This window comes from Salvia hispanica, chromosome 4 (genome assembly GCF_023119035.1).
Source record: "Salvia hispanica cultivar TCC Black 2014 chromosome 4, UniMelb_Shisp_WGS_1.0, whole genome shotgun sequence".
In the NCBI taxonomy this organism is placed as follows: Eukaryota; Viridiplantae; Streptophyta; class Magnoliopsida; order Lamiales; family Lamiaceae; genus Salvia; species Salvia hispanica.
In genome coordinates, this window is record NC_062968.1 from 51,484,708 (window position 1) to 51,504,291 (window position 19,584).

Genomic DNA, 19,584 nt, shown 5'->3' on the forward strand with positions numbered 1-19,584 from the left:
AAGAGGTCAAATTGATTATATTTGAAAAAGAAAAGTAAAGAATGAATAAATAATTAAGAGTGAACTACATAAATGGTACCTGATCTTTATTTTATATCGTTTTCGGTACCTATAAATCACATTTTTGGTACCTGATGCAATTTTCTTCCGACAATGCCCTTTAAACAAATATATTTTCTCATTTATGTCATAGATGGTATTTTGGACATACAAAAATTAGTACCAAAAGTGATATTATGATATCTTCTCTCATTCTCCTATTCTTTATACTATTATTATTAATTAATATTAATATTATTTATTTTGATGTTATAAATTAATAATTAATTCATTTTTAATATCGTTCAAATATACTTAAATATAATTATAATTATAATTATGTTTAATTATTATAATAATATTATTTTTATAATACTAAAAATTGATGGTAATTAATAAATAATTGTAGTATAATTATATAAATTATAATCACATAATATTATGCTATAATTATTATTAAAAATATTGTTGTTATTATTAGTATTATTTTACATTAAATTAGCAACTAATCAATATTCAATATAGTCTTAATGAAAATTTAACATTGTGAATTTTATTCATAATGATATAAAAAGTTGAATATTTTTAGTTAGGTGTTTCAACCTTAAAATGAGTATAAAATAATTTAATAAAAAATATTCAATTGATTTAATTAATTTAAATAATTAATTTATTAGGTATTTTATTTTTTTATTTATATTATGAATGCAATTAGATGTATGTATAAAACACTAAAAAGAAAGAAGAAAAAGAAGAAAAAAAAGAAGAAGGAAGAAGAAACATAAACTAAGATGTAGTATGTATAAAACACTAAAAAGAAAGAAGAAAATGAAGAAAAAATGAAAAGAAGAAAAAGAGAAATAAGAAAGGAAGAAAACATAATCACATATTTAGTATTATTTAATTGAAATTTCCAAAAATATCCTCCATGAAAAAGAATCACATATTTGGTACCTAGGGTTATTTTTGTCACTGAGTACCAAAAACGATATAAAATAAAGATCAGATACCATTTACGTGCGAAAATGAAAAAGATCAGGTACCATTTATGTAGTTCACTCAGTAAAAAGATGGGAAAAGGAGGGAAATGAGGGTTTGTAAAATATAAAGGTAAAATATGTGTTGACTATGTAAGACAAGAAGCAAAATTACTTGGTAGAAGGCACCAAAAACAAATTTACATAGACTTGGAAATGTCATGTGACGAAACAACCGCTATAAAACAAAATTTATTTATCCTTTTCATACCATTCTTTTACTAAAAAAATATTTTCTACATCGTTGAAGAATAATACTTGTAAGTTAATAGAAGAATCATATATGCAAAAGTAAAATAGAGTTTAGTGAAATGTTGGTTTTATATGTGTTGTCCGTTTCCTCTCCTCTCTGACTCGCGTGCGGCCAAATCACCAATCGAGGTAACATATTTTTGAATTTTCAATTCACTTTCCTAATTTTGGCTATGTATGTTTAAAATTTAAATTGTTGACATTTTGGGTTAGATATATCAAAGATAGTAGTATGATGTTTATCAGTTCAATTTTTTATTTAAATCATTAGACTTCGGTTGCTGTTTTTATCTAATTACATTACTCCTATTATTAAGATTTTGACTGCCTCTTGGTTTATTATTGGGTTATTAGTTCTTTACTAATTAATCAGTAGTAAAACTTATTTTTCAATTTCACTAATGTGTTGTTTTATAGTATATATGCGTGCAATATTGATGTTTTTGAAGTGACTCTGTAGGGATCAGATTAGGGACGGATTCACTAATTATCAAAACCTCTTTGTTCTTCATTAAGAAGCTCAGTCAAACTCCAACCACGCGACTGATATGTCTCAAAGATTACAAACAAATCCCTCACAACTATTACAATTACAGTAACTAGTTCTAGCTAGGGTTCTTGTGTAATCTTGACTTCTTGGTACACCTGCACACTCAAGTAGCTTGTTATTATACCAACACAAGATCCTTGCAGACCTTAAACAATTACTAACAAGAGAAAACAAAGCAAAGCAGAATAGATCACAAAATATGGCTCAGAACCCGCCACATAGCCCAGATCTATTCAACTAGAACCGAATCCAAGGGAGCAACGATGAATCGACTGGAGTCTACCCTCACACCGCCACTACCTTCACCGCACCGCCCCTTCACACCGGATTAGCTCACCACACACAACTCAGAGAAGAAACCCTAGTTCTCACGAACACTAAGCAACCGAAGAAGTTGCCTTCTCAACAACTCACACTAGATTAATCACACAAGAATGGTGAAGAATCTCAAGGAATCAACCGGAGAAGCCATCGGAGAAGCAGAGAGAAAACCGAGAGTCTCAGAGAGTAGAGAGAGAAAGAGAGGAGTGTAGAATGAGAGAATAAAACGGCTCATACTCTCACATAACAAACACAACATCCAAAAAACCTTCAATCCAACGGCCGGACAGCAGGATCCAAGTGAAGAGGCACGTGGCAGCCATCCAGGTGAGAAGGGTGATCAGCTGGGCTTCTGGGCCAAGTCCAGTAAAGACAAAAGGCCCAGACACAAATTAAATCAGGCCCAAACAATAATAGTCTACATATATTTAACAGACTCTTTTATTATTCTCTTTGTCCCGTCTTATTAACTGAGAACTGAGAGGGTTCTTTTGTCACAATAATTAAAAAATGTATTTAGTGAGTTAAATTGTGAGATTAAATAATAGAGAAAAGAAAAGGTAGATTAGGAGAGAAATAAAGTAGTACTCCCTACTCTATAAGAGAGAATATAGTTCTATTTTTGTAAAAAAGGATATCAGTTAATTAACCTAGTACAGTCTACTGACATTAATAAAAAAAATCTCAAAAAATTCCGTTAACTGAGAACTGAGAGGGTTCTTTTGTCACAATAATTAAAAAATGTATTTAGTGAGTTAAATTGTGAGATTAAATAATAGAGAAAAGAAAAGGTAGATTAGGAGAGAAATAAAGTAGTACTCCCTACTCTATAAGAGAGAATATAGTTCTATTTTTGTAAAAAAGGATATCAGTTAATTAACCTAGTACAGTCTACTGACATTAATAAAAAAAATCTCAAAAAATTCCGTTAACTGAGAACTGAGAGGGTTCTTTTGTCACAATAATTAAAAAATGTATTTAGTGAGTTAAATTGTGATATTAAATAATAGAGAAAAGAAAAGGTAGATTAGGAGAGAAATAAAGTAGTACTCCCTACTCTATAAGAGAGAATATAGTTCTATTTTTGTAAAAAAAGGATATCAGTTAATTAACCTAGGACAGTCTACTGACATTAATAAAAAAAATCTCAAAAAATTCCGTTAACTGAGAACTGAGAGGGTTCTTTTGTCACAATAATTAAAAAATGTATTTAGTGAGTTAAATTGTGAGATTAAATAATAGAGAAAAGAAAAGGTAGATTAGGAGAGAAATAAAGTAGTACTCCCTACTCTATAAGAGAGAATATAGTTCTATTTTTGTAAAAAAGGATATCAGTTAATTAACCTAGGACAGTCTACTCTGACATTAATAAAAAAAATCTCAAAAAATTCCGTTGCCGGGACTTGAACCCGGGTCTCTCGGGTGAGAGCCGAGTATCCTAACCAACTAGACTACAACGAATCAATTGATAGCAGGCGTAATGTATAAATTGATATATGGTATTTATCAAAAATATTGGCGTAATGTATAAATTGATATATGGCATTTATCAAAAATATTCATATGTATCCAAATTACTACAGAAATAAAAGTGTGGGTGATCAAAAAGACTATATACATTATAAATACTCTTAATTATAGTATGTTTGTCTCACACATTGATAAAGTCTTTATTTATTTATTTTCGGTTTAACTAAAGTCTTTATTATTTAAAATAGACTAATAGAAGACAACATTAAAACCAACAGGCAACAGCAATGCCTGAATTCTTGAAAGTTCAAACATACAACAAAATTTTTCATCTCCATACAACAACAACAATGAACATGTCACATCTCCATTCAACAACAATTGAAAGTAAGTAAAATCAGCCGTCGCTAGTCAATGTGAAGGCAAGAATGACTACCACTAATGCAAACAGCATGGTTGCACCAGAAAACACCCACAAAGCTTTGCTACTCGATTCCTGCCTCACCTGACCGCTCACCTCAACCTCTTTTAGAAGTTCCCGAACTCGATCCATGTCTGAGTCTTTGGCCGCTTGTACAAGCCTGCTCTCAATTTTTTCCAGTTTATCCAGCCGCTTGGATCTCGAACTATCCTTGATTGGCCAGAATACACCTACCATCTTCCACAAGAAGATGCCCATGTAGATGGCTAGAATGCAATCCACGCTGTAATGGTGGCGCTCTCGGATTTCACGTTGGGCACTGTGAGCCACCAGCATCCATATAATGGCTGATGTAAACCCTCCATAGGCTTCCTGCAATAATTTCAATATGATTTCCATGAATGCCATTGTATATATCTGTGTAGAGGGAAGGGGGTGGAGTTTTATTTAACTCTATACGTACTGTCCATGCCATAGCTGTTAAGACAGCAACGAGCATGTGCCCGCTGTATATTAGGTCGTTGCACCCGCCACCAGCTTTCTTCAGAAGACTGTACCACGGTGAAGCTCCTTCGGAAGCTGTAGGTCGCAGAAAGTCAGCAAGAAAGTTCATCGAGCCCCAGTTTGGTATGAATTCAGCTTCATATTCTCCTGTAACAGCTGAGAGCAAATACAAGTTAGTCCGATGGTTGCAACATCTTTGACATCATGGAAGCAAAATTCGATATATACCATATGCAAAATCATGATGAATAATATGGCGTATAGCACTAGAATCTTTGGCGTATGGAACATAATATTTCTGCACCCACGGATGCGGGTGTGCAGGCACTTGGAATCTAGCTGAAGCACACCATGGCCGCGCTGAGGGAAGGATGGTAGATACAAAAGCTATTGCACGAAGAAGCCGCCCAACACCCATGGTGAACATATATCTTGCTCCCAGGCCTAGCCCAGGAGCTTCAACTGAATTAAACAATACTGAGAATCCAAGCATAATAAACAACATCAAAAAATGGTGCAACCCAATGATTCGAGCCCTCAGGATATCCACCATTACTTGAGGTAGCTTCTCGTTCAACGCTAGCAGCAACCACTGGCCAACATCAGGGAGAGGTGGTGTTTCACTGTCCAACCATTATAAAAGCCCATCATACATCAAATTACAGAATTCTTATCTGAAAACATGCAGATAGGTTTTCAACTCTATCAGCACAGAAAACTAGATTGCAGGGAGATATTGATCAAATTGGCAGGGAATCAAATTTCTAGAAGTTTCCATTTACCAAGGTGTCCATCCAAAGAAGACCATATACATATATATACACAGAACTGCAATAAAATTACTCAAAGAAAACATATCATTAATTGGAGACTTGAAAGCTCAAAGAACTACTGAAGCACATACAACCAAGTTATTTAGAAACAAGGTCATAAGATCCAAGTAAGAAATTTAGCCAACGCCTGCTGATAGATATAAATCATCTCATTTTGGTATGTTCAAGATTACAAATGCAAAAATACTAGTGTTCTGCCGCAATTGACACCTTAATTTGAAACACAGAAAACAGCAGAGTCAAAAATGGAAGTTTACTTATGAACTTGCCATATTAAAATTTAGAGAATTTGTACAGAAACAATTTAATTCTGCTCTGTCCAAAGAATTAAATGTCCCAGCTCAGATTATAATTACTGAATCTATCATCTGAGACCTTCTAATAGTTATCGAAATACACAGAAAAAGGAATATGAAAACAGCAAAACATATATAAATAAAGGCCAGAACCCTAAATCTGCGATAGCAAAAGTAGGTTTTGGTAAACATACTTGTGCCAGTTTAGACCTAGAACAGCGGTGACAGAGCGAACCGAAATTGCTTCAAACAGCAGAGCTGAAAGCATGAAAAGTATGGAGAGAATGAAGGGTATTGCCGCCCGAAGCTCCAGCGACCAGTGCTTGTAAAATGGGACGCGAACTAGGGCGGCGATCGCAAGAGCCACCCAGAGAAGTGGCTGCAGGCGCTCGTGCCACAGCGGCGAGAGGTGGCGGAGGTAGTCTACGCCTACGTAGGCTATTGCTGCGATCCCCAACCCCGAGGAGCTTACCCAGCGGCGGCGGCGCTGAGAGATCGGCGGTGACCGCATTTTGCGGTTTAGAGAGTTGGGGGGAAAGAGACTTGAAGATTAGAGCTACTACTTCCCAAATTTTACTTTTAACTTCCAACCTACCTCCAAATTTAACTTCCAAATTTGATTAAGTTAGATAGAGACTCCAAATTTGATTAAGTTAGATTGATAGTAAAATAAAATAACTATTACTATAAAAGAGAAAAAATTAACGAGACAGAGGAAAGAGGAAAAAATAGATAAAATATAAAAATAACATTTTCAAAAAAATTATTTTTAGCATGCTGACTAATTTTGGGACTATTTTTTCTAGACTAGAATATATTTGTTTTTTTCTTATATATATCACCAAACTTGTTTTTAAAATTTTGATAAGTTCATGAAAAAGATTCTTTTTATTTTTTAAAATTGGAAACACACCAAATTTAATGGCATGTTCAATGATTAAGTCACGCGTTTCAAACATGCCGAATGAAATAGCATTTCTTTTCGACTGTTGTTTTGCGAAAATGGAGTAATAAATAGTTAGAGTGAAGAGAAAGTATAGTACTCCCTCCATCCCATGTTACTTGCACTGTTGTTTTTCGGCTCGTCACAAACTCCTTACACTATTTATAGTTTAAGTTATAATTAATGCATTTAATTAATACGTTAGATTAAGTTAAGAGGTCCTTTATTAAGTGATGTCTTATTACACTTAAAATTCTAATTTAATTATATTTACTTTACTTCCTCTCTATTCTAACTATTTATTATCGTTTTTGCAAAACAACATTTGAATTGAAGCACCTCACTTGTAGTGGGAAGGAGGGAGTATTGTTTTGTAACGTAAATCCATTTCGATAATCACTGATCAATCCATGTTGGACTCCTCTACCGGTGACTGAGCGAGGCTTCAATTCGAAGGTGTTGTTGCCCTGCATTGTAAGTTGTAACCATGTGGGACTCCTTGTCGATATGGCGGAGAATATTTGGTAAACTATCATGATAGTCACAAGCTAAAATAGAATTTAAACTATCATGTTACCAATCTATCATGTTCATGTTACCAGGAGTATTAAATAATGTCAATGGTATTGACATTTGTTTTTTAAAATATTGTACCAAATTTAATATTCATCCCAAGTTAATTGAGATGTTTCACGACAAATAATTTTTGATATGAAAGCACTAATTTCACTCGTAAGTGTCCAAAAAAAATACAAATAGATTAAACGAGAAAGAAGAGAATACATGGAGAAAAACAATTTTCATTATGATCATTATATGTTTGATAAACTATTTTTAATCTAAATTATACACCAAACAAGAATCATTTCATACTGGATTATATCATGTGAGCAAACTTGAAGAACTATCTCTATATAGAGAGATAAGAGATTAGCATTTGTATTTTGGCGTACACAAATATTTTAACACTAAATCATTTAAGTTTTTTTTAGACATGCAATAGGTACCAGTAAATACACTGACATTGGAATATATATACATACACTTTTAAAATTGGGATGCATTTAGAATTCTTCGGTTCGAGATGAGTTGTGCAATTGATTTTGTTTCGAGCCGTTCAAGCGAAGATAGATCGATTACATTCCTAAAGAAGCATTTTATTCAGCTCAGATTCATGCATTCTGAAATGAGAGGAATGGAATTCTATACTTTAGGCAATTTTTAATCAGATTTGTGGAGCTTATCAAGGTTTTATCCTGCCCTAAAATTATCATCCATTTTTTTATTGTTTTCTCTAATTTCTTTGATTTTTGTGTGCTAATGCACATTATTAATTTATTATCAAGACAATTTGGGGATGTTCTGGTGAAATACGGCATCCATTTTATTTTATTTTTTGTTTCTTAATCATACATGCGGAAATAAATTCGGAATCAATTTGGTTTTAATGTAAACAAGACTGCATTTTTAGGGCATTTTATTTTCTGTGAACAGAAAAATTGGTATTGCTTGCCTTAAATAGTTGGAAGATATTGATGATTTTGGAGCAACGTGGAGAATAATTTCACCGTGCAACCTTAGTTTAGCAGATTTTTTATGAGGTGGTTTGGAAGGAGTTTAGGTTCTTTATTGATCAAACAGTTCAATCTAGTCCCTCTTATCTATGAAAAGCATATCACTTGATTTTTTCAGAAGGTTGTATGATGTGCAATGGGGTGGAAGGTGGTTTTACTCTCATTGTTACATATTGCCACTGTGGTTGATGCTATGAGCCGGTCGGAGAGATTTTTGTCCTTGGGTATGTATGTAGGAACTTCCGCCATTCGCAATTGGGTGGTTAGCAGCGCAGCCATATTTGTGTTGGTGGCTGTCATTCTGTCCATGTACTTGATCTTTGATCATTTGATTGCCTACAACCAGCCAGAGGTTCGTCCCATTTTCAAGATAGGTGCCTGGTTGGTTAGCTGATCGTATTGTTGTTGGTTGATACTAGTGTTCATGACTGTTTATCACAGCCACCAAGAGTCTTCTTTCGCGCCTTTAATAATGTAGTTGGTTATGTTTTATTTCAGGAGCAGAAGTTCTTGGTGCCCATTATTCTAATGGTTCCCGTATATTCTGTGGAATCGGTAATGATGTCTGGTGAATATCATTATACGCATTTAACTTCCAACATTAGGGGCACTGTTATTATGATAGATAATAACAACTTAAGATGAGCCGCTCTGAATTTATTTTCTTTGGACCAGGGCTTATTCTGTTTCTTGTTGATTGTTTGGTAATGTGAACAGTTTCTATCACTGTTAAACTCTGAGGTTGCCTTCAATTGTCAAATTCTGCGAGATTGTTATGAAGCTTTTGCATTGTATTGCTTCGAGAGATATCTCATAGCCTGCTTAGGTATGTCGATTTTCCCTTTACCTGTAATATTTTTCAATTAAAATCTTTCTTCGAAGACCATCCCAATTTCTAAATCTAGTACTCCACTTGTCTAGTTAGTCTTGTATTACTTTTTTTTTTTTTCCTTCTTCCTGCATCAGTTCAACTCCATAATGTAAATATTCTCAAATTCAAAATTCATCAGTGGGCTTAGTGTTAAAAATATGAGAAGTTATAGGGTTCTAACCAGATAATGCATATAGTAGTGTCAAATTTCATGTGTCAGATACAAATTATGAAATTTCAGTTGATCACGTACAATTTGATGGTAGTCTCCCTTCTCATAAATGTCAATTGTCTGCATTCTTTTCGAATGTGTTTTCCTCCAACAGAACTATTGCACTATATCGAAAATCATGCAAGATCATGTCTTGCAGGTGGAGAGGAAAGTACCATTAAATTTATGGAAGACCAAAGCTTGGTTACCTCTTATACACCTCTTGTAGATGAAGTTTATGCTTATGGCATTGTTCAACATCCTTTTCCATTGAGTTGCTTTTTAAGAGACTGGAAGCTTGGTGCTGAATTCTATCAAGCTGTAAAAATTGGTGTTGTGCAATATGTATGTAGACTTTCATGGAAATTGGCAATCTGATGTTTTCCGTTTGTTATTAACCTAAGTCTCTGATGCAACAGATGACACTGAAGATGATATGTGCATTACTTGCAGTGCTTTTTGAATCTTTGGGCGTTTATGGGGAAGGAAAGTTTGACTGGGGATATGCGTAAGTTACTATTGTACAACTTGCTCAAGTTTAGCTTTCACTTTTCTAGCTTGGTTTCTGTGTTGTTGTGATTGAGTTAAAAGCTTGTGATCTGCTTGCAGTTATCCCTATTTAGCGGTAGTACTAAATTTCAGCCAAACCTGGGCCTTATATTGCCTTGTGCAGTTTTATTCTGTTACCAAGAATAAATTGGCACCAATTAAACCCTTGGCCAAGTTTTTGACATTCAAGTCAATCGTCTTCATGACATGGTGGCAAGGTGTTGCTCTTGCCTTTATTTTCTCATTTGGAGCTTTTAAGGGGTCACTGGTACAGGTTCTGGAAGCCCGTATACAAGACTACTTCATATGTTTAGAGGTGTGTTGAAAATTACCTCAATTTCCTTTTAATGTTGCTGAGTATATAATTCAAATGACCATATATCATTATAGTATATCATGCATCAATAATCAAATCTGTCCTTTTGTTTCTTTAATGTGACGGAATTGAATTCTTGTGCTTTTTGTACCTAGTTTTCCAATCAGTATCGTATTCCTATTGGTTGGAGTCTTTATAGTTTATAGCATGCTGATTTCCACATCGAATATAGACGTATCCTTCACAAAATTGCTCCTGCCATTTTCTTGCAATTGGAAATTGGAACCTTGACTGGAGAGAGCAGAGTTCTGTATCTTAATTTCACAGAATAAGGAATATTGAGGCTTCTGTTTCAACACTTTAGGCACATCCTCTTTGTTTACATTTTCCGAAGTTTTGTTCAATGCAAACACACACATAGTAATGTACTACTACTATATTTTAGTTGTAGATCATACATGTTGTCCTCGAATATTCTCAAGGCTCTTCATTAAATGATAGATAGATAGTATGACTCTTCGTTAGGATTCTAGTTTTAAAAGCTCTTGCAATAATATTAGGAGTTTTATTGGATTCAATGTTGTGACGGATGAATTTGGATGTTGGTGAGTCAGATGGGTGTGGCTGCTGTGATACATATCCATGTTTTCCCTGCTGAACCCTACAAACACGGAGAGAGATGTGAGCGAAATGTTGCTGTCATGGCTGATTACGCAGCCTTAGAAACTCCACCAGATGCCGAAGAGGTTCAAGACTGCGAAAGATCTCCCACAATACCTGTTTCGATGATTACAGAGGGAGAAGAAACCCACCCGAAAATCCACCAAAGTGTCTGTGACGTGCTCCTTGGAAGCGGTGGGATTGTAAGACACGTCTCTTTCTCCTTTCTCTTATTCAAATTCACCATACCTTCTGCATTGTTATTTTACATATTTGTGGATGGTTCGTGTTTTCGCAGATGGTTGATGACGTGAAGTTTACTGTGTCCCATGTTGTCGAACCAGTTGAAAGAGGACTGTGTAAACTGAATAGAACTTTTCGCCATATATCTGAAAACATGAAAAAACATGGGGAATGCAAGAATGATTGCTGCCTAGTCCCATTGAACTCGTCCCCGAAAGAAATCGCTAGCACAAGCGACAACGATCATTAACCGGTTATATCAAAATACAGAGATACGCAGGTCTGTAATGCAGTGCCCCGAAATTGCAGATGAAACCATTTCTGGAATCTCAACTATTCAGGGAATCTTTCTTTCTTTTTTTTAATAGGTACAGGAGATCTGCATTTTAGTGTTATTATAATTGTTAGTTTTAGAAGAAAAAAGAAAATTACAGCAGTGTACTATTATTATTATTGTAGTTGGTATTTTACTAGTAATACTCTTGTGGGATAGAGGGAGACAGAGTACTAATCAATTACCAACTCAATAAAATAATAATCAAATATATGCTACCTACTATTACAACACTCACAAGCAACGTACAAGATTTAATAATCAAATGCCAACTCAAAAAAATAAATGAATAATTACCTAATAAATAGCTTATGTACAAATGAGACATCATAACTAAATCTAAGAGCCGCAAGGTAAGCAGCAGATCCTGCCAATCTGAGTGAAAAACCACTGTAGAGGATTTGGGCCGTCATCCTTCTCTGGAGGTGGTGATGGCGGCGGCAACGGAACCTCAGCTGGTAAGTGGCGGTGGAATGCATCGACAGCAGCTCCGACGCCATCTTCTTTTTCGATACGAGCTGCTACTTCCATTGCTCGAGATTTCACCTGGAAGAACATAGAGACAGTGAGTAAGCTTGTGACTAAAACCAATACATGAACTTTTTCGAAGTGTTCTTGATACGTTTTCGTACCTCTGGCTGCAGCATGAATCTTATAGCTTCTGTGAGGGATTCAGCAGTTAGCTGTGATATGGGAATCGGAGCAGGACCGAGTCCTTTCTGGTAGATTATCTCACCCCAGAAAAACTGATCCCCGAAGAATGGAACAATGGTCGTTGGACACTGCAAGGCACGCGTAGATTAGAAAACGCATTACATTTTGCACGTTCGAATGCAGAATGTTTATAGGAAGATTACGTTACCCCTGCTTTTAGTCCAGTTGCTGTAGTCCCAGCTCCACCATGATGAACCTACAAATCCATTATGTTTCTTATGTTTGAATAAGGAAGTGATCATTACATGTCTGCAGTTATTATGTAGAGCGAAACGGCAGCTACAAACTTACCACAGCAGAACATTGAGGAAACAACCAGTCATGAGGGCAATCCACAATCACGAAAACATTGTCAGGCATATTTGAATCTGAAAGGGAAAAAAGCTCCTTAGAAGACAGGAAAATGGTGTCCGTTTGTTTTGTGGCAACACGAATGTCAAACTAAATAGCAGTCTCTATGGTGGTTTGAGCGGTTGGAGGTTTTGGATTTTGGAACCATTGGTAGAATGAATACATTCTTCTTTATTTGCTACTCAGCATAAATTTTGTGAAAAGGTGAGGATCAGATGGAGGATGCAGAAAGAAACACCAAGAGATCGAACCAGCAAAATGATACGTACATTTACCAAGGTCTCCCCAGCCTCGATCAACTATTCCTCTTTGCCCGGTAATCTCTAAAGCTTCCAAGATGGTCTTTGTAGTTTTGTTTGAATCATCCAGAGGCTTATCAAGCAGAGCAAACATATTATTAATGAATTCCTCTGTGTTTGTATTTGGAAAAAGAATTTGTTTATTCTCTGAAGGGAACATGTTTTGCAAACAAAAGTTGTAGAACAGATGCAGTTATTCAAATCACGAGTAAGTTCTATTTCAAGATAGTGAATGCAAGATAGTAGTATGAATTGGATTATACTAATACCATTACCACCTACCATGCTTCCAAACCCAATATAAATCGGTGGAGATCCGTTTTGTATCCATTCTGCAAATTCTTCAGATGGTTGATACTTTGATCCAAGGTTCATAAAGCAATACCCGACAACATCGACCTGGTTCCCCCAGTCTGCCATGGAGTAATGACATCAGTTGTAAGATTTGACATTTAAAAAAAAACATCCAACTACAACGAAGTTGCATACACATGCAAAAAAGGTCACATTTGACAAACGTGATGTGGATGCTATAGTGATAGTAGATATAGATTGCTTTGAAGTTATAAGCTTTGAAAGTTCAGATCAATCAGCCGGATAAACCCATACGAGCAATTTTACAAAAGGAGTTCGGAACTAACATTCTTAGGTGGCTACAAGTTATCGAGCATTATTAGCCAAATGAACTCAATGAAGAAGTGTGCCAAAAAAAATGTGAGAATTTGGAGAATCATATCAACACAAACCTAGTTATTTACACAATAAATCTGAGGTATGAAATAAAGAAATCTCAAGCAACTGAAAGATGGCCTTACCGTCTGGCTTGGGTACAACATGGGGACTCCACATGTAGCCTGTCGGTAGATGAGAAATCGAGCCATGGTATGAGCTGAAGTATGCAATAGGGGGAAGCTTCAGTTTATTTCTCCTGAACTCATTAATAAGTCCTCTGATGCCCCACCATATAAGTAAGTCCACAAGAATATACGAGAGCTGGATCAATTAAAGAATTATTCATTTACAATCCGGATTTATCAAATTTAAGAAGAGAGCAGCTCAAGATGATTGCACATACCCAGTATCCTGCACTTTGAGGTACACGTGCTAATGGGTGAGGAAATGCATATGTAGGCCTGTAATTTCAACCCATGATTATAAGTTTCCTTAACCATTTCTAACAAAGAGAGATACATTATCCAAAAACAGAGTGCAAGTTTTAAACACTAAAGAAATTTGTTAACAAATACAAAATTGTGTAAAAAAACAAGCCCCACCGCCACCTCAAAAAGGAAAGGAAGAATTCTGATAACATAATCATGAAAGGTTATGCTGACTACTCGGCTTGTAATGACAAATTTTACATGTTATGAGATTCATATTTAAGCAGGATGAATTAATCATCAATCAAAAAAAGGGTGAGCAGTAATTTTCGCTTACGTCCATGGCATTGTGAAGAAAATGTGCAAGGGAACACCAAGAGCTTCAGCCACGTGTGCGTGTCCTGATAACAAGAACATCATCTCAATGGCATGTAAACTATCAGCACTAGATGATTATATCTCAATGGCATGTATGTTCAAGAATTTCTCAAAACAACATCAAGAAAGTTAGATTGAGCATATTAACTAATAAAATATAAAATGTAAAATTTTGCACAAAAATCTTAATTAAACTTCTAAAATGTGGTATGGGAGTACTTTGCAACAACTTACCATAAGCAGGAGGGTTTGCAATAATTGCCTGAGCTCTGAAAGGTTCCCCAGTTATTAGATCTGGTTCTGTGCAAGCCGGAAGCAGAGATTCAATAATGGCCTTTATTTGTTTACGTTGTATAGCAATTTCTCCTGGTGCCGATGGAATAAGACCTTTATTTCTGGCCATATCTGCAATCACATGTAATTGATTTAGTCAGGAAATGCTCAAAAACGTCACTTGGAAAAGTTAGAACTATGAACTGCATCAAAAACCAATAGCAGCACGGCCATGAAGAACTGCGGAAGAAAAAGCATACAACCTGTATGGTACATTAATTCGAAATATTCTAGAATTTTATGAATGCATATTCAGGTTGAGGACCTCTTACATCCAGCCAAAACACGAGGATCACCACCAAGTGGGTAAAAGTCCACCCCAGCTGACTTTACAAATCCACGGAAATTAGAATGAGTTGCCAACCTTACATGATGGCCATATGCCTGTTTTCATTTAGAATAAGCAATTAGATAATGAGGTATATAGAACTATTGGAAAGTGCTTCACAAGCAAAAAAAAATGGAAACACAAAACAAAACATAACGATGACAATCACTGTTGCCAGTTCGCAACTGTAAATAACAACTCTTCAACAATAATAAAACTATCAGGCATAGAGAAGCTAAGATCACACCTCAGGGAGATAACAAAGACAATTTTAGAGTTGGGAAACTAATTTTGACAAACAAGAGGTGAGAAAACACTGGAAACGGGACGAAACTACCATAAGCTCAAGCACCTATGCCTTACCTGAAGTCTCCTTGCAACAGCAAGGAATGGCTGTACATCTCCTCTTGTTCCAACTACAAGCACTGCAATCTTTAGTTTGGGAACTGATTTATTATGATCGGTAAAAATATAATCAACAGCAGAAGGCATTCTATCGAACTGATGGAGCTCTAATAACTCTGAAGCTACAGGAGAATCCTTAGTGAGATCAACCTCCACAGTTCCATCACTCTGTATCTTCACTATCTCGACAATTAACTTTTTCTGTACCAAACAACACAAAAGTACAAAATCAACATAAAAAGAGATCCATAATATTAGTCCTAGTAGTGAGGGAAAATGTACGATAACTATTATGTTATGCCTCAGAAACTTGAGTGCCTATTGATAAGAGTTTTGGAAACATGAGCAATAATTTTCTAAGGCCAACATCAAGCTATGAGATAAGGAGTTAAGGACGGAGGTATTCCCCACAGCCGTAGAAAGCATAAATGCTACAGGGGAATCACCTATACCAGAATGCTTAAAAAGTAAAATAGAAGCCGATATGTATAACCCACACCTATCTGTATACACAAAGAAGCATGTTGAGAATTAATTCAAGACATTTATGCAATGAGTCTAACCTTCTCACGTTCTGAGAGTCTATCCAGCTTTAGAGCAGACAACGGACTACCCACCCTCTTCTCAGTCATAGACCGAGAAAATGCAAGCTCTTCCTTTTCAAGGAAAAGATTTCTCTGCACAGGTGCTGTAATGCAATGGTCCAACCCTTAAGATTCAAAGAAAATGTTCAAGTAAGAAAACTTCATCAATCCAACAGTTAAACAGTAGAAAAAACACATGAACATGCAGAATTTCAGCTTAATTGATTCCAGGTCTTGTAATCAATGCTTGTTGGTGCATTGAGAAGTATGAGTCTAACCTTTGTACACCCGAGGTGATGGACTACCACTGAGATCTTTTACCGAAGACGCCTCTACCATAGATGATGACTTTAACAAGTTTGATTGTCGAATGTTGGCCTGAGGTGTCGAAGGCAGATCAAACTCGCCATCTATAGACCGATTATCTGGTTGCCCGTCAAAACTTCCATGGATGCCGTCTCCCTCGCCTTGTCTTTCTCTCAATTTACATTTCACATCAGGGTCATGAATTTGATTTGTACTATTAGACTCCTCTTGGCTTCTCTCCAACCCAGTTTCTAAAACTTCTCTATCATTATCAATTCCGTTTCCATCCATTTGTACTCCAACAAAACCGAATGCCTTCAGCAAATACAAAACTGTTTTTGCTGAATGTCACAGGTTGAGAAACTATGCAAACCAAATGCGGACAAGTGCAATCACAAGATTAAAAAACAGACCACCACTCTACAGCATATCAAATAGCAGCAACTACAGCTAGAACACTCAAACTTCCCAAATATTTAGGCACAAAAATGGGAACTTTCCTTAAAAACAGTAAAAAGCTTGCAACTTTACACACACAGCTATTTCCAAACACTCACCATACAATTCCACGTGCTCACTACTAAAACAAGGAATGCAATTAAGTGGAAGGAACTCACTCACACCTTACATGCCATCCAGTTAAATCAAACACACACAGAGACAAGCCTAACAGAAAGAATTGGGCTTTCCAGCATCGCATAAAACGCGTGACAATCTGAATTACTAGCATAAACAAAAAAATCCTATGCATCATTTCCCACCTCTGGAAAAACCCTGAAAAAAGAAGATAAAAGCAGAGATTCAATAGCAAACCTTCTTCGGAATTTGTGCAAGCAGCTTCAAGCTATGCTAATTGTCGAATAAATGCAAGCGAATTCAACAATATTGGGGAAAAAGGTTGTGCCTTTAATTTACAAAAAATGAGACCAATGGTCATAGGCGTAGAAAGCTTAATGACAGGTAGAAATATGGTATATTACACTCATTTCCAGCAAAGGCTGCTTCTATTTACTGTGACAAAATCGAGAAAACAGCGTAAATAATTTCATGGAAAAATAGCAATTCCTTCCAAATTAAGGAGGTGGTGGTTACGTTAAACCCCACTAAATAAATAAAGATTAGGGTTTAAAAAAAAGGGAATGATAATGGGAATTGGGAATGATAAAGGTGGTAGTTACTGTTAGTTATGGAGGTTGGCTGTGATTTAGGGCTGGAGAGATTCTCAATAATAATGCTGTAGAATATTCAGAATTTGTTTTCGAAAAAAACTCACAATTTTTATTTTCTCTTTTTATGGAGTATTTTTTAAATTTGTGAATCAAATCCCAAAGTTTGGACATAATTTCAAATTAGATATAATATATTCAAAAATTGTTAAAGAACATCCACCACAATATATATTCTCTTTTTATAGATTACTTATAAATTTGTAAATCTAATCCCAACGTTTGGACATTATTGCGAATTAGAGCTAATAATATCTATACTCATATTTTAGGATTAATGATCCAATTTATCTTATCTTAGTGATACTATAAATTTAACTTAATACTACGTATAAATTGACAATTTAAAGTTTTGTCTAAAAATGGTTATTCTTATTATGTTGTTATTTCATTATTATGCTTATAAATAAATTGAGGACATTTGAAAAATTGTAGTCTCGGATTGTCCGATGAATCAATTTATTTTATGTAACGCTTTACTAATTGTTTTTAATAAGAGGCCAGCTTAGATTAGGTAGAAAGTAGTCTTTTTAACGTCATTGATTATGTGTTTATTCACTCATTATATTTGATCGTTGACCAATTAATTGTTTTTTAGTATTTGTTTGATTAGAAATTCAAAACCTAATTCGTATATAAAATTTAAAATCCTAAGAGCATAGGAAAAAATAAAATCCTAATAAAAATAGAAATTGATATACTTATTTGTTATGATTTTTTATATTTTTTAACATAAAGTCATGATTAAATTATAAAAAAAAGTAGACGTGTTTGAGTGGACGAAAATCACTACGAGGTTATATATTTTAATGAAAGTGGCCAAAAAAATTTGACGCGATTGTCTATTTATTTAGAGATATTTTTGTCCTAAAACTTTTAGAATGTGGTGTAACCAAAAAAATAGACACTATTCTCATTCTTTGTTTGAATTATTGTACATAGTAAAGTTTTAATATTTCCATGATAATGGTGTGCAATTCTTGTATAATGAAAAGGTTTTGGTCAATAATTTTATCATGATACAAACTAAATTAATAATATTATGGTATAACAGTGTATTTAGTTCCACCTGAATCGAATTTATTCCATTTGAGTTGTTACAATTAGAATCACACTATAATTTTAAATTACTACTACTATATCAAGATCTAGATCTACATAATATTTTAATAACAAAAAATCATTGTCAGAATTATCACCTAAAAGTTATGCTATTAATATTTATTTTAATGATGGGTCTTATCTTTACAGTGATAATAACATTTTAATAAATATACTTAACAATTGATAAAGAATATAAGTTGTCTTTTTTAACTCGAAAATTTTGACCAACGACATTTTTGTTATTTTGTTCAAGAGTTGGGTATTAAATTTGTATTTTACGCATGAGAAATTTTTAAGAAAAAGTTAAACATCGATACATTTTCAACATATAACAGAAGTACCTGAATCAATTTATGTAGACTTAAAATAATACTCTCAAAATTGATCAGAAAAATGAGACCATCATGAGCCGTATTAGTATGAAACTCACCTTCCGGACGATTGAAAGGCTCTAGTTGTTGATGGTCTTATATTACTATATGTCTATATCATATCCAATATATAGGATATGAACATATTTAATGGATTTTTCTAATAGTTTAGGTTAACCATTTCCAAAAAAAATATGGATGTCCAGTAATTGATACCAAATCAACCAATTTGTGTAAAGGGACATTGAAAAATGAAATAACTTCAAGTTTCATGAGTACATAACCAATAAATTAAAGGGTTAAAAAACTATACTTAAAGAGTAGGGACAGATAAGCAGAGTTTTATATATCATTCAGAATATTATATAACTCACTTAATGATAAAAATAGACAAAAAAATTTGTCGCAGATAATTTATAATACTCCTTCCATTTCATTATAAGTTATACGTATTCATTTTTAGACCATCCCATCATAAGTAGAAAACATGTCAGGACTCATAAGAGAGAGCAGAAAATACATGAAAAAGATTAAGAGAGTAGTAAAGAGAATTATTTTACTTTTTAGTAGGGAAGAGGAGTAAGGGCATCCACTATAGGGGCGGCGCGACGGCCGCCCCGTTTGCGGCTTAGCCGCGGCGGGCTATAGCGGAGGAGGCGTC

The 19,584-nt window shown here is 34.7% G+C and overlaps 3 protein-coding genes and 1 non-coding gene across 8 annotated transcripts; 1 reads left to right on the plus strand and 3 right to left on the minus strand.

The window, feature by feature from the left end:
- Positions 1–3,587: 3,587 nt before the first annotated feature.
- Positions 3,588–3,660, minus strand: TRNAE-CUC. Its single transcript has one exon. It is a non-coding gene; the product is annotated as a tRNA-Glu (tRNA).
- Positions 3,661–3,934: 274 nt separating this feature from the next.
- On the minus strand, positions 3,935–6,298 carry LOC125185613 (protein PHLOEM UNLOADING MODULATOR). Its single transcript, XM_048082172.1, has 4 exons — positions 5,918–6,298; positions 4,823–5,217; positions 4,554–4,750; positions 3,935–4,462 (listed from the first exon to the last, which is right to left on the minus strand). The coding sequence occupies exons 1-4, from the start codon at positions 6,232–6,234 to the stop codon at positions 4,067–4,069; spliced, it is 1,305 nt and encodes a 434-aa protein (XP_047938129.1). The 5' UTR covers positions 6,235–6,298; the 3' UTR covers positions 3,935–4,066.
- A 1,425-nt stretch (positions 6,299–7,723) lies between these two features.
- Positions 7,724–11,582, plus strand: LOC125223113 (protein LAZ1 homolog 1-like). 3 transcript variants are annotated; one of them, XM_048126102.1, is made up of 9 exons: positions 7,724–8,267; positions 8,359–8,592; positions 8,739–8,795; positions 8,958–9,066; positions 9,483–9,667; positions 9,742–9,830; positions 9,932–10,187; positions 10,802–11,050; positions 11,146–11,582. In XM_048126102.1, exons 2-9 carry the CDS (start codon positions 8,377–8,379, stop codon positions 11,338–11,340), a joined length of 1,356 nt encoding a protein of 451 aa, XP_047982059.1. In that variant the 5' UTR covers positions 7,724–8,267; positions 8,359–8,376; the 3' UTR covers positions 11,341–11,582. The 3 variants fall into 3 exon arrangements, with proteins under 3 accessions (XP_047982059.1, XP_047982058.1, XP_047982057.1); XM_048126101.1 differs by having other exon boundaries at positions 7,724–7,914; positions 8,161–8,592; XM_048126100.1 differs by having other exon boundaries at positions 7,724–7,914.
- A 16-nt stretch (positions 11,583–11,598) lies between these two features.
- LOC125223112 (sterol 3-beta-glucosyltransferase UGT80B1) lies at positions 11,599–17,301 on the minus strand. Of its 3 annotated transcripts, none has more exons than XM_048126097.1 (15): positions 17,036–17,301; positions 16,195–16,537; positions 15,896–16,041; positions 15,291–15,533; positions 14,872–14,983; positions 14,501–14,671; positions 14,226–14,289; positions 13,864–13,921; positions 13,604–13,781; positions 13,071–13,201; positions 12,759–12,861; positions 12,430–12,506; positions 12,287–12,334; positions 12,057–12,206; positions 11,599–11,970 (listed from the first exon to the last, which is right to left on the minus strand). In XM_048126097.1, the coding sequence occupies exons 2-15, from the start codon at positions 16,511–16,513 to the stop codon at positions 11,764–11,766; spliced, it is 2,007 nt and encodes a 668-aa protein (XP_047982054.1). In that variant the 5' UTR covers positions 16,514–16,537; positions 17,036–17,301; the 3' UTR covers positions 11,599–11,763. The 3 variants fall into 3 exon arrangements, with proteins under 3 accessions (XP_047982054.1, XP_047982053.1, XP_047982056.1); XM_048126096.1 differs by having other exon boundaries at positions 16,195–16,554; XM_048126099.1 differs by lacking the exon at positions 17,036–17,301 and having other exon boundaries at positions 16,195–17,005.
- Between the last annotated feature and the right edge of the window lie 2,283 nt (positions 17,302–19,584).